Source organism: Pieris rapae, chromosome 24 (genome assembly GCF_905147795.1).
Source record: "Pieris rapae chromosome 24, ilPieRapa1.1, whole genome shotgun sequence".
Lineage (NCBI taxonomy): Eukaryota > Metazoa > Arthropoda > Insecta > Lepidoptera > Pieridae > Pieris > Pieris rapae.
Genome location: NC_059532.1, coordinates 1,924,596 through 1,939,665, shown reverse-complemented (window position 1 = coordinate 1,939,665; position 15,070 = coordinate 1,924,596). Strand labels below are relative to the sequence as shown.

The following is a 15,070-nucleotide window of genomic DNA, read 5'->3' as shown; positions in this document are numbered from 1 at the left end:
ATAAATTGTTTTAATTATTTTAGTTTTAATCACAATTAAAGCATGGATAATCTTGTGGTTGCCTGATTTTCATTTAACTAGTTTAATTTTTATATTGTAATGTAACGAAGTGTTAATAAATAAATATATAATCTGGACCGGATTTTTTATCTCCTCAAATAAATAAATAGCTTAACTTGCGCTTGCATTTTCAATAAAATAAAATATTCTAAATTATTATATTATGTTATATTTATAAGAATCCCAAATTCTGGGGCTTTCACCAAAAAGATAATAAATATATGACGCTTATCTCGTGTTGGCGATTCCGAAATGGCGGAGACCAAAGATAGGAACAAGAAAGAAGGAAGCAATTTCTATCCTCAATTTTATGTGTGTTATTGTCATAAAACACTGTTAAGTTTATCGACTGATGACATCACTATAAAAACCCATATGCAATAACCCGTTTTCCTTTTGTCTCATTTTATATTTGTTTATTATTTTAGTTTATAATTGACTTTTGAACAGTGTGATTGTGAGGAGAATGAAGTGAGTATTTATTTGAACTAGTATCTATGTGCTAAGTGTGCTTTCTCTTAACGAGAAGCATCGAAATCAAGCGTGGAAATGCCACCAGCGTTTAAGGTACACAGCCACCAAACTTTTTACACTTGAATTTAATTGAAGTGTAACTTTTTTATCAGCGTTGGAAAAAAAATTAACAGTCGCATTTTCTCTAAATCAAAATTGATGGATGGGTATAAGGTTTCTATCATCCAATATCGGCTGAAGCCTTTTTAGTAATAATCATTGGGAGATATGTAGTAGATCTGCGCTGTGATATTTAGTATGTCAATCGATGGCATACGGGAGTCAGACACAGCGCATGCCGTTCTTAATACTCCATCCTTCTTTCATATAGTGTCAAAACAATTTGTATGTTTTACAGGTTAATTTTGGCGGTGTCCTTGCTGGTATGGGGATGTCAAGGACAGAAAAACAATTTCTTAGGCCTAAATCAATGGCTTGGAACCTTTTTAAATCCGACAAGTTAGTAACTAATAGAATCATAATTTTTTTGTATAACTTCATGAATGATATTAAAAGCATTAAACAGTAGTATTCTTAAATCGATATTCACGTAGGAAAATACTAAATTTATTATCACTTTGGGTCCAATTGTTTCCATGTCTCTCTATCCTTGGCAGACCTTCTCCATCTTTTTGGTAGATCGTCGTCCCATCTTTTGATTTAACCTCCACGTTTTCTTTTCTCATTTATTTGGAATTAACAAGTACTAAATAAAATACGTTAAAACATGAAGATTCCCAGCTGTACTTAAGATATGAGACCGTATTAAGAAATGATAATCGCAGCCTAAGTCATAATAAATTTAGACCCAAAGTTTTCTCGCGTTAGGTATGTTTTTCCGTATAATAAGAGTTTTAGATTTGCCGCCAATTCAGAAAAAAAGTCAAATGACTTCAAAGTACCTCGTTAGGTTACCAAAGAGTTTTAAAATTGAAATTTAAAAAAGTTTTTATTAGCAATGTCTCTAACTGGCTACTTCCACTAACGGGTTGGGATGATGTTCCATAGTCCGCTTCACTTGACATTTTCTTTTGCGAACTACCGAGAAAGCTAGCCTTAAAGGCTGGCACATACTATCACGGTCGTACAGGGAAACTGCCTTTTATAGATTATGTTATAACAAGGAAGTAGTAGTTTATTGTTCAATTAATTCGTTTCGTTTCAGATAACACACCCACGGATTGTTACACTGAGAAGCAGGAAGAGGGACAATGTGTGAAATTGTCAGAATGCATGGACAGCAACGAAATCGACTTAGAAAAGATGGACGTTTATAGGTAAGGTTGCGTGTTGTTCTCACGAGTACGTAAGTGCGTGCTCCTATTTCACCATGCCTCCTGCTGATAGATTTTTTTTTTTTTTTTTTTATAGAACAGGGGGCAAACGGGCAGGAGGCTCACCTGATGTTAAGTGATACCGCCGCCCATGGACACCCTCAATGCCAGAGGGCTCGCGAGTGCGTTGCCGGCCTTTTAAGAATTGGTACGCTCTTTTCTTGAAGGACCCTAAGTCGAATTGGTTCGGAAATACTTCAGTTGGCAGCTGGTTCCACAGAGTGGTGGTGCGCGGCAAAAACTGCCTGGAAAAACGCGCAGTTGTGGAACGGCGGACGTCGAGGTGATACGGGTGGAATTTCGTATTCTGCCTCGACGTCCGATGATGAAACTCAGCTGCAGGTATTAATCCGAACAACTCCTCTGAACACTCTCCATGGTAAATGCGGTAGAAGATGCAGAGAGACCCCACATCTCTACGCAACGCCAAAGGATCAAGCCGCTTGGAGAGATTTTGGTCGTCAACGATTCGAACCGCTCTTCGTTGAATACGGTCAAGTGGAAGAAGCTGGTACTGGGGAGCACCCGCCCAAAGGTGGGAACAGTACTCCATGTGGGGCCGAATCTGAGCTTTATATAGTTGCAAGCGGTGGCCCGGAGTGAAGTACCGTCTCGCCCTGCTGAGCACACCGAGCTTTTTGGAGGCTAATTTTGCCTTTCCCTCCAAGTGACCGCAAAACTGAACGTCGTTCGATATGTCAACGCCAAGTATTCCAATGCTGGCTGTGGCTTTAAGGAGAGTGTTTTCGAAAAGAGGAGTAGCGACAAAGGGTGTTTTTTTAGCGGAAAACGCGCAAACTTGTGTCTTTTTGGGGTTAAATTGGACTAGGTTTAGTCTGCCCCAGTCAGAGACTCCACGTAGTAGGGTTTCTACTTCAGACACAAGTTTGTTCCGGTACTCATCGACATCTGCCCGAGAAATACTTGCCCGGCCAGTGTAAAGAGTGTCCCCAGTGCTGTCATCCGCATAGCAGTGAATGTTGCTAAGTTGCAGCATATCATTGATATGCAGAAGAAACAGGGTCGGGGATAAAACACAGCCTTGTGGGACCCCAGCGTTCACGGGTTTAAGGTCGGAACATGCTCCGTCGATGACGACCTTGATGCTCCGATCGGCCAGAAAGCTGGAGATCCAATCGCATAATTTCTCGGGAAGCCCATAGGCTGGAAGCTTCGAGAGCAGTGCTCTGTGCCACACCCGATCGAAGGCTTTCGCTATGTCCAAACTAACCGCTAGAGCCTCCCCCTTGGACTCCGCCCATCTATGCGTAAGGTATACAAGAAGGTCACCAGCCGAACGACCACGACGAAAGCCGTACTGAGAGTCACTTATCAGCTGGTGGCCCTCCAGATACTCCAGGAGCTGGCAATTAATAATGGATTCCATTATTTTGGAGAACAAGGAGGTTATCGCTATTGGGCGATAGTTGGACGGATCGGAGCGATCGCCTTTTTTAGGGATCGGATGTATCGATGCGATCTTCCAGCACTCCGGGACAGTGCCAAGCGAGTACAGGTACCGGAAAAGGCGCGTTAAGACCGGAGCCAACTCAGGAGCACAAGTACGCAGCACAATTGGAGGAATACCATCCGGCCCGCTCGACTTATGTATGTCCAAGGAAGATAATGCTTTACGGACAGCACGTTGCCGGAATGTAACTTCCGGCATCGAAGAATCACACCGTGAAATGCTCGGTGGTGATCTCCCTCGGTCATCCAAAGTCGAGTTGGACGCGAAGAGACAGCCTAAAAGGTCGGCCTTCTCCTTCGCAGTGTGGGCCAGCGAGTCATCCTCCCTGTGCAATGGTGGAATGGAGGGCTGACAAAAATTCCCTTGGACAGCTTTGGCTAGAGACCAGAAGGCTCGAGTCCCCGAAGGGAGTTGGGCCAATCTCTCGCCAAATCTGGCAATGTGCTCTGACTTTGCTTTAGTGATTTCCCGTTTGAAGGACCTGGAGGCTGAGTTATATGCTTTTTTGAGTTCGCTGGTATTAGCATCACGAGATTTCGCCGCTTCTGCCCATGCCTCAAAGCATTCTCGCTTTCGACGCGAGGCTGTCTTGCAAGAACGCTTAAACCAGGGCTGAGACTTGCCACCGATCGGCACCGCAGAAAAAGGAATAAAGAGTTCCATTCCCTGCAGAACCACTTCGGCGACAGAGGCAGCGACGGAATCTGGAGCTTCAGACGAAAAGCAAATAGGCCCCCAAGGGTAGGACGCAAAGAAAGACCGCATCCCGTCCCAATCTGCTGACTTGTAGTGCCAAATACGGCGAAAACCCAAAAAGCGCGACCGCGAAGGGCGCGTAGATGGCACAGTACTCCGGACCACACAATGATCCGATGAACCCAATGGCGGGTCAACGGAGACTTGATAGTTCTCCGGATGCGAAGTCAGCAGAAGGTCCAACAAAGAGGGTTTATGACCGTCCACATCTGGTATTCGCGTAATCGCAGGGACCATTTGTGTCAGGTCGTAGGCTAAAGCAAAGTCGTGAAAGGATCTTCCCGCGTGATCGGTGGTTTCAGAGCCGAGCCAATCGGCATGGTGGGCGTTAAAATCGCCAAGTATCACGATTTCGGCGGTAGGAACCCTTTCAAGCAGGGAATCTGTAGCCATTTGGATGTGCTCGATGAGTCGGTCAGTTTCGTCATTTCCGCTATGGGACCTATACAGGCACGCATAGAATCGCGGATGGTCATCGCAGTCTATGCGGAGCCAGAGGTTAGATAGGTCCCTTCCTTCAAGCGTCCCAAGGCGACGAGAACAGATATCCTCTCTGACGTACACGCAAACTCCCGCCCGCGGCACAAATGAATGTTCCAATTTGTACCCCGGGTAGGAGAGGTAAGAAGTATCAGCCGGGGAGGATATCTGAGTCTCAGTGAGGAAGAATAAGGCCGGCTTCGCAGATTCCAGGTGAAAGTGAACCGCGTTTAGGTTTGAGTTGAGCCCCCTAACATTGGTGAAGTCCACTGTGAGCGTGGAAGGGGTTGCCTTCGGCGAATTCTTCCGTTTGCCCCGAGATCGAAAACTAGAACTGGATGTTTTGTTTAGAGCGCAGTTTTTGCCCACCCCAGAATACGAAGGGCAGCCTGTGCATCCACCACCGGATACTGATTGTTCCGATGATGGACGCCCAGAGGGGGATTCTCCACGTGTGGTACCCCCCTGGGGTAATCTTTCTTTAAACTGCACCGTCATACTCTGGGGAAGGGGGGGGGGATGGGCTCCGGGAGTCTCACTCACCGAACGAAACGCGAGTACAATAAGATAAACCTATTGCATCACTTCACGCCGGTTTTCTGTGAGACAGTGGTACTGCCCCGGTCGTGCCTGCCCATTTGGCTGAAGCCCGAAAGCAACAGCATGGCACTCCCACGAGGACAAATCTTTGTTTTTAATTTTTTTATTTTTATTCTTTATTACTCAATATGTCATATGGAACATGGTGTAGTGGTTGCAGCTCCTTACAAGCATTGTGTAAAAAAAAAACTTGGCGATTAAAAAGAGTGGCGGAGAGTTTATTGCCAGTTCTTCTCTTCCGTTCTACGCCCTTGATTTGAGAACTGGCAGTAAATGTAAAATTAAATTCATTTAATATTTCTTTTTTTGACGTTCATAAGTGTACATTGTTACCTACATGAATAAATAAATTTTGAATTTGAATTTGAATTTAAGTTTAGGGACAATTTAACATGGCCTTCATAAAAATTACTTCAGGCACCTAAATTTAAAATAGTACTGAATTTCTTCAAAACTTTAGTTTCCTTAAGTTAAAATCAACTCACCTCGTATGTTTCACAAGAACCGAGAAAACAGTGGACAAAATTAATTTAAAATAAAGAAATAACTATAAATAAGGAACTTATATACATTTTCTTACAAAGACCTCTTATACAGCTTATACTCTCAGAATGGCTGAATCTGAATTGGCAAATAATGCAATATTAAAAAAAAATGCATGCAGTTTTTAATAATTGACTTGTCGTGAATTATTGTAATTAATATTAATTTGATAACGTAATCATATATTTCAATAATTTATGATGAAGTGATAAAATATTACAAGGATTGATTATATTGTGACTCATATGTAATCTTAATATATATATTTCTTGTGTGCGTGTGTATGTGACTGAACTCCTCCTAAACGACTGGACCGATTTAGTAATTTTTGTGTGTGTTCAAGGGGATCTGGGAATGGTTTAGATTCACAATTTTGTCCGCTGGACAATGTTTTTTTAATTAATTTTCAATTTATTAGTTGTTGTTGATTTTGGAATGTTTTACATTGGATCCGACAGACGGCACTACCATCGCAGTGTCAAATTTTAAATAATATTCGAATTTTAATTTTAGTCTGTCCCGAAATTTAAAAAAAGTTTTGTTATCATTGTGTTATATCGTGTGTGACCATGTGCTGGATCGTTAGATATTGTCATAACATTTGAATAATAATTTTCATCAAAATGGCTTATTAAAAATTGAAATTTTGAAATTAAAGACGTGTAGACAGGACAACGTCTATCGGATCCGCTAGTATCTATGTAAAATTCAATTTCAGACAAATTTGCACACCATGTATGTGTATAAGAATATGCGAACATTAGATTATACCACCAAATCATTATTGTATCATATTCTTGCAAATAAATATTATTATTATTATTATGATTATCTTCTCTAAGAAAGCGGGCAACCCCTCTGTCTTCTATCTGGTGTCTCCTTCTACCCCATCTTTCCCGATAGAAAGGGAGTCATATTAAAGAAAAAAGACTGAATAGCTTCTTCTATTACTTAAATTATTATTTGATATATATTTGACTTTTTTCTCCAGAGTACGACCTGATAGGTGACAAGATTACAAATCAAGTAATCAATATGTAAACCTATTTTTGAAGTTACATATCTTGAGAGATAACTTTACTGCGACATATATATTGTTTTCATTAAGTTACATATTAAAAGTTAAATAAATTTATGATAGATAGATAGATAGATGGCAATTCTGTCGCATAACGCCTTACAAAAACGCAGATTTTTTATTTATTTATATTATCATTAGCACGTATATATGTAGTATGTAGACAGCGTGAATTTAGATATAGAAATAAATGAAGTGATGATATTATACTGGTACATGGTATAGCTATTCGACCATAGTAATAATTAATTAACTTTTTTACCTTTTCACCTACGCCACATGGCGTAAAGAAATTAAAGTAATTAAAAAACGTTTAGCGATCAGTGATAAACAGTTTTACAAGTCAAAAGTTTTCTTCAATAATTGATAAAATAAAAAACATCGAAACTGTCGACAACTGAAATTTAATTTTCAGAGATCGAAGCTGCCACTACTTGAAGATATGCTGTCCAAACAGTCGATTGGTGACCGAAACCGTGACTCCACCTCCAATGCCGAAAAAGAGGCCAGGATGTGGATGGAGCAACCCTGGCGGCTACATATTCCGCGACTCTTCAAAGACGCACGCCGAGTTCGGAGAGTTTCCCTGGATGGTTGCTTTGATGAGGTATTCATTTTTAAACATAGTCATAGTCATAGTCATAGTCATAGTCATAGTCATAGTCATAGTCATAGTCATAATATCTTTATTCATTTAGGTAAACATGTACACTTATGAACGTCAAGGAAAACAAATTAAATTAATCGTAAATTAACATTTACCACCAGTTCGCAAGTCAAGGGCGTAGAGCGGGTAAGAAGAACTGGCAAGAAACTTTCCGCCACTCTTTTCAATCGCCAAGTTTTTAATACAAATTGTTTGAACTGGAGTAAATCAATCCCAAGGATTAGGATCATTTAGGTTTTCGTCACATTTCTAAAAGGCTTTATTAATTAACATAACATTAACATACTCTTATCTCCTCACCATGTTTTATCTTCTCGCTACTACATGAAGCTGCTAACAACATTTTTCTCACTTCGATATCACTTATGGCTCCGACCGGTATAGATACTGGAATGCAGGAGACGAAACTGTCGACTTCACATGGAGTACTTACCTCTGGCCGAGTTTTGCATGTAAACCATAACATTTATGATACATTTACGAGCATAATATATGAAAATAAGAGTACTAGATAATCAGGAATACATTAAGCCCATGTTCTTATCTTTAAAATTTGTTCAGGAACTCCGATAGAGCGAAAACCTACTTTTCTCTCATCCTCGCCACAAATCCTTTCCTGAAATCCCTTTACTTTGGTGAAGTCATCAGAGTATAATACTTAACTCTTACAATAATTAAAATTCTATTAAAGTTCGAGTAAGAAAATCGACATGAGAGTTTTTTTAATTATGCTCACAAACATTACACAAACTGAGGTCAATCAAATGTTTATGAAAGTTGGAAAAAACATAAACGTTGGTAATACTGAAAATGTTTAGAACTGGCCAGTTACAATTGCTTAGGAAAAAAATTTTGAATTTCAATTTTAGAACTCTGTGGTAACCTAAGGTATATTGAATTCATTTGTCATTTGTTTTTGTGAATTGGCGGCAAATCTAAAACTCATTATTTAAGTTTTTTTACCTGGCCAGGAATTTTAAGCATCATTATTAAAAATAACAACAAAAATTCAAATACTACAACTTTTTCTATAATATTACAGCAAAGATGGTGTAGATTGGAGACAAAATGACTATTTAGGTGGAGGGTCACTGATTCACAAATCCGTTGTGATAACTGCAGCACATAAAGTTCAGACGCTGAATGCAAGTCAGGTAATCAGTCATTAAAAATATCCACGTGGTTTCTGTTGACTCTTATCCCTGAGGTCGCAGGTTCGATCTCCGGTCCACCAATTTTCTATCTATGTGCACATTTCACATTTGCTCGAACGCAGTAAAATATCGTGAGGAAAGAGGCTTGCCTTAGACCCAAAAAGTCGACGGATTGCGTCAGGTACTGGAGGCTGATCACCTACTTACCTAGGTGATCCAATTTGGTTAACCAATGCTCATAAAACTGATACAGAAATCTGAGGCCTAGACCTAAAAAGGTTGTAGCGCCATTGGCGTTTGTTTTTTTGTATTCTTCAATTAGGGAGGACAACTATTACAGTGAAATTATGTTAGAAAAAGGATATACGACGACATCGTTTAGTACAGAGTTCCCAAAACTTTTTTGTGTCGTAGACCCCTTGCCATGTTTTTCCGTGTTGGGTAGACCCCCTACTTACCTGATATTAATTTCCTGTAAATTTCTAACTGCAGTGAAGTTGAGCGTTAAAAACTTAAAGTAAAAACACATGTTAATTTATACATTTATAAATTTTTTTTTTGTTTTTACATGATTAAAATGTATTGCGACCACGAAGCGAATACCAACATCCTAGAACCTACACAATTTTATAAACATGTATAATATTTTTTTACTTCATAGGTATATAAATAATGTATATGTTTTGATATTATAAGACAGTATGATGTATGTAAATAGGTACTATCAGTGCATGTGTTGAGATCCACTATCGTGGACCCTCATTTTTATTTCATGGGCCCCCAAATTTTTTTTTCGCTGACGTAGACCCCTTGCAGGTTGTCATAGATAGACCACTTTGGGAATCACTGGTTTAGAACATGGTTTTATTGCCCAAAATCAAAGGTCCCGGCTGAATTCTATTGTATTGATGTCATAATAACAACGTCATAGGTTTTTACGACCAAATATATTGTGTCCCTTCGAAGTCGTTATAACAGATTCTGACTGTATTACATTTAAAATTTGTATATCTTAATCTAGTTTACTGTATTTTTCTATTTTATTTTATTATAGTAGTGTATTTTGTATGATGTGTGTTCGCTCTATCTGTATATATGTTTCGTTAAGCTTTTAAAAGTAAATAAATAAAATTACATTACAGGTAAAGTGTCGTGCTGGTGAATGGGATACGAAAACTACTAACGAGGTGTACCCACACCAGGAACGTGATGTTAAGAATATAGTGATACATTCAAATTATGACAGAAGTAAGTTCATCAACAGTTAATTTATCTATAGTATTATAAACGGGATTCCTACAGACTTTTTAAATAAAATTCAAACTCTAAAATCAAACTTTTTCATGTATATACACAAGTACACTTATGATCTAAAGGCCGTCAGTACACTTGGGAGCCCTCTAGCGATGTGACGACATATGGGAGGCCCTTTTTTTACATTTTGGTATAGAAACAGAAAACATATTTTTTAAATACATACAGTTATTCAATCAATCAAAACTCATTTATTCAATTTAGATGCGTCTTAGGGCATGCTTATGAATGTCAAAAATGTTTACAAAATTCGCGAAAGAGCAAAACTACGCCATCCGTTCGCAAGACTACCAGGAGGCCTTGTTCTGAGACGAACGGGTAAGAAACTCAGCAAATTTCCTCCCTCTACATAACAATAATTCAAAGGAAAATGTCATAAACCACAACGTCATTTAAGTTAGATAAGTAAAAAATAAAATAAAAATCTGTTCTGTGATTTACCACATTCACTATTACATACATATTACACACTAAACAACGTTTGAAAACCTGAAATCCAATTACATCTGTACACAGAATTTTAGCAGCATCTTCCTTTAATCATTACATATAGTAGTATTCAATCACGATACATAGTATAAAACAAAGTCGCTTTCTCTGTCCCTATGTCCCTTTGTATGCTTAAATCTTTGAAACTACGCAACGGATTTTGATGCGGTTTTTTTAATAGATAGAGTGATGAGTAATGAGATTCAAGAGGAAGGTTTATATGTATAATAACATCCATTAAAAAGTCGAGAAGTACTGTTATTTTTGAGGATTCTAATGTGATGTCGGAAATAATTACATTTTTTCCGCTTACATTACAAACGCAGGCTGAACCCTACGAGTTTTATCAAAATAATGTACTTAGTATTATACAGATTGAAAAGGTCTACAGAAAAGTCCCTATATGGTATATGTCGCATATATTATCGGAGCTTTCCAGCAACGGAAATAACAATACATAATAAAAACCTGCTTTTCATCAGCATTGCACCCATGCGAAGCTGGGGCGGGTCACTAGTATACTAATATATACATAATGACAAAAAAATTATTAAATAAAATAATTTATAAACTTATCAGTATGAGATGAGTCCGTTTGCCCCAGAGTTCATAAAAAAAGAACAGAAAACTTTATCTGAATCACCAAATAGGTATCAAAAAATCAATACACCAATAGACTGGTTATATGCATTCAAAATTCGCTTGTAAAGGAAAACATTCTCAGAATTCGAATACCTTAGTCAGGCTGATCAACTTTCCTCATACGTGAGTGATACAAAAATCTGAGGCCGAGAACTCAAAGCTTGAAGCGTCACTGGTGTTATGGTTTTTATTTAATTGTAATTGTTATAGGTCAGTTCAAAAACAACGTGGCATTGTTGATATTGCAAACGCCATTCGATCTGACCGTACCTCACATTGGTACCGCGTGTTTGGAAAGCACAATGCCCCCACCTGGGACCGAATGCTACAGCATGGGGTGGGGCCAAAAGGACTTTAATAAGGACGAGTATGCTGTCATTTTGAAAAAAGTAAGTGTGTTTTCTATGAGAAATCAAATCTCTTTCTCTTTCCTTTGGTCCCTTCGATATTTTTATTGTCTATTACTAACATAACTTTTACACATTTAAATAAAAACTTTTTTTACCGGATTGAAGCTATGTATTATCAATGATCACCGTGACCACGCACGGTGTAAAGCACGCGAAACATCGGATAAATTTAAAATTATGTTAAATAATTACATGTTTACAATAATACATAGCTTCAATCCGGTAATAAAGTGTTTTCTTTAATTATTATTATTATTACAGTTAAAAATCAATTGTTGTATTGGATTAATACGTCCATACAACAATTGGTTATTTAACATTCCCCAATATTTAAATAATATTTAAGTTAAGATTTATTTTTAAATTTTAGATTAGATTTATTTGAAAAGCCTCCTCCATATTTTTCCATTTCTCTGTGTCTTGTCAAAATTTATTTATTCATGTAGGTAACAATGTACACTTATGAACGTCAAAAAAAAGAAATATTAAATGAATTTAATTTTACATTTACTGCCAGTTCTCAAATCAAGGGCGTAGAACGGAAGAGAAGAACTGGCAATAAACTCTCCGCCACTCTTTTTAATCGCCAAGTTTTTTTTACATAATGTTTGTAAGGAGCTGCAACCACTACACCATGTTCCATATGACATATTGAGTAATAAGGATTAAAAAATAAATTAAAAACAAAGATTTGTCCTCTATCAGCAGGAGGCATGGTGAAATAGGAGCAGTTACATACTCGTGAGAACAACACGCAAATACGTAGTATAAACAACTAATATCACCGCATACACGAATTCAAGTACGACCAATCACCACAAGTAGCACCCGTTCACGAGTATGACGCATGGCCAGCCATCGTCCCCCTCGCCATATTTTAGGCAGAGAGACAACCCGACGCATGGACGCCGCCACAAGCAATGACATTTGAGTGTCCAATATCCATCCAGTAATTCCCCCCTAGTTCTTTGTTATCTGTCTATCTTTTCTTTTGTCTTCTACATATCTATCCAGTAGGTATATTCCATATTGTTATTCCTAGTGTCCATCTTTTATCTTGCTCTCTAGCAGCTTGACCAACATTTCCTTAGCGTTAGAGCTTGTTCAAGTGCATATGAAAGTTTTTTTACCGATGTCAACATTTCTTGTTTTGTTTATTCTCCTCCTCTTTCATCATCCTCAACTTTTAGATGCTTTCTTCTTTCTTTCTTCGTAAAAGGAAATGTGGCCACCCAAATAAGATCTGGGCACGAGGCATCATTGCGAAGGAAGCTGAAATAAGGTTAAGTGAAATTAAGAGAACCCAGGCCATGCTCCAAGGGAGACATGGGGCTTTTTTATAAACAGGGACCCTTACATCCTAGCCTATCAGGCAGATATGAGTGTCGAACTCTCCCCTTTCTTAAAAATGTATATCTTATATCTTTAAACGAGTAATTCTTGTATATATATATATATAATTGGAAACTCGGAATCGGCTCCAACGATTTTCATGAAATTTTGTATACGAAGGGTTTGGGGGGCGATAAATCGATCTAGATAGGAATCATTTCTAGAAAATGACATTTTATTCGTGTTTTATCAATTTAAACATAGAATTGCTCGTTTAAAGATGTCAGTCAAATAAAAACTTATATATGAATATAATTATCTTTATTCGATAATTATATTCAAATTTCATTATTTTATTAGTATGTAATTCGTACTTAAATATACTTTCCAAAAAACTCATTTATAAAAAGAAAAAAAATACCGGTCATCCAGGTACTTATTAACTTAAAGGTTGATAGGCGAGTCGGGGCCCGTTGTATGGAGCTACTCGCATTACCTCTCATGCTAGTAACATGTTTGACAATCTTGCTACCGAAACTTTCCAGTTGCGATTTGTGTTCAAGCAACATTTGACCAAGAGCGTGCGACTCTCAACTCGGTTGTGCGTTCCAACGGCTGTGTTTTTGTTGTTGATGTGTTTTTTTTTTCATTTTTTTTAGTTTTTTTTTAGATATCTTCACCTCTATTGGATAATTCTGTATGTGAAGTGGCATTCCGGCCGATTGTAGGATCTGCGTATAATATGGATGACTCCATGACCTGCGCAGGACGAGTTACCGGTTTGAGTAATTGTATGGGAGATGGTGGATCCCCACTTATATGCACTATGCCCGTAAGTATGGGTTTTTCAAATTTTATAAAGTATATCGCTTGCCCCGGGGAACAAAGTTGTAAAATCTGTTTCACTTACCAAATGAAAGCTATTTTTTTCTATTTAAATAAAATTTAATTATTAAATTATATCGCTTTATAAGTGGAGATGAAAATCGCGGATGTGTAAATATCTATTTGGCTTATGTTATAACAAATTCAATAGACACGCGATTTAGCCCGCCTTTCTGTCAAAATCTTTTCACGCGCTTTTTAAAGTCAAGTTTTTTTTTGTCTATGTTCAAGCATAGATCCTCTTTCTGGATGATCGAGGTGTCAAATTTCTCGAATTTTTTAGTGTAAAAAGCCAATATTGACATATAAAAGTTTCACTTTATAATTTATTCCAGTCATCCGAAGGTACTCGGTATGCTGTGGTGGGATTGGTCGTTTTTGGATATAGATGTGGTTTAAATGGTATACCGGTAGCCTTCACGAAGATACCACATGTGTACAACTGGATCGACGATACTATGAAGACATACAATTACGATACTACTTCCTTCAAATTCTAAACTAAAATATATGTTTACCAAATTAATGTGTTTCATTTAAATATATCCAGAGCAGTGTTGGCCTAGTGGCTTCAGCGTGCGACTCTCATACCTGAGCTCATAGGTTCGATCCCCGGCTGTGCACCAATGGACTTTCTTTCTATGTGCGCATTTTACATTTCCTCGAACGGTGAAGGAAAACATCGTGAGGAAACCGACATGTCTTGGACCCAAAAAGTCGACGACGTGTGTCAGGCACTGGAGGCTGATCACCTACTTGCCTATTAGGTTTAAAAATGATCATGAAACATTCAGAAATCTGAGGCCAATAACTAAAGAGGTTGTAGCGCCACTGATTTATTTTATTTATTTTTTATATACATATATGTCGCAGCCAACTACCTTAATTAGCAGTTCAATTAACAGCCTAGCCGTTTAACTAACTGCCTGAAGATTCAGCCGAAGCGTTCGTTACAACAATTAATAAACTGGCTAATGCTTAAGCCATTCGTACTATAGAGCCATTATTTGGCAGAAAAAAATGAAAAATATGATTATTGATGTAAGTCTAATTAATATTGTTATTGTCACTAAACTTTACTACTTGTGGTTTTTCATAAAAGTTTAAAAAACACTATCAAAATTGTGGATTGTCCACGCCATATTGTCATTTTGAATAGTTCCGATTTGAGATTGAGAGTGGCAGAAAGTGAAACGAAATTTACATTAACAGTCAACAGTCTAGGCAAGTAATGAAACGTCATCGATCCAAGTCATTTGCCTAGTTGTTTGATCAACTGGGCTGAGCATCAAAGATGTTCTATGCCCTTGAATCCCACGGCCCAATAGTAGTTTAAGTATAT

General features: G+C 37.9%; 1 protein-coding gene across 1 annotated transcript; it reads left to right on the top strand.

Annotated features, from left to right (window-relative positions):
• The first annotated feature begins 436 nt into the window (after positions 1-436).
• LOC110997698 (phenoloxidase-activating factor 2-like) lies at positions 437-14,248 on the top strand. Its single transcript, XM_022265964.2, has 9 exons — positions 437-531; positions 932-1,032; positions 1,739-1,850; positions 7,251-7,442; positions 8,545-8,656; positions 9,799-9,904; positions 11,312-11,490; positions 13,514-13,675; positions 14,064-14,248. The coding sequence occupies exons 1-9, from the start codon at positions 527-529 to the stop codon at positions 14,226-14,228; spliced, it is 1,134 nt and encodes a 377-aa protein (XP_022121656.2). The 5' UTR covers positions 437-526; the 3' UTR covers positions 14,229-14,248.
• Positions 14,249-15,070: the final 822 nt, after the last annotated feature.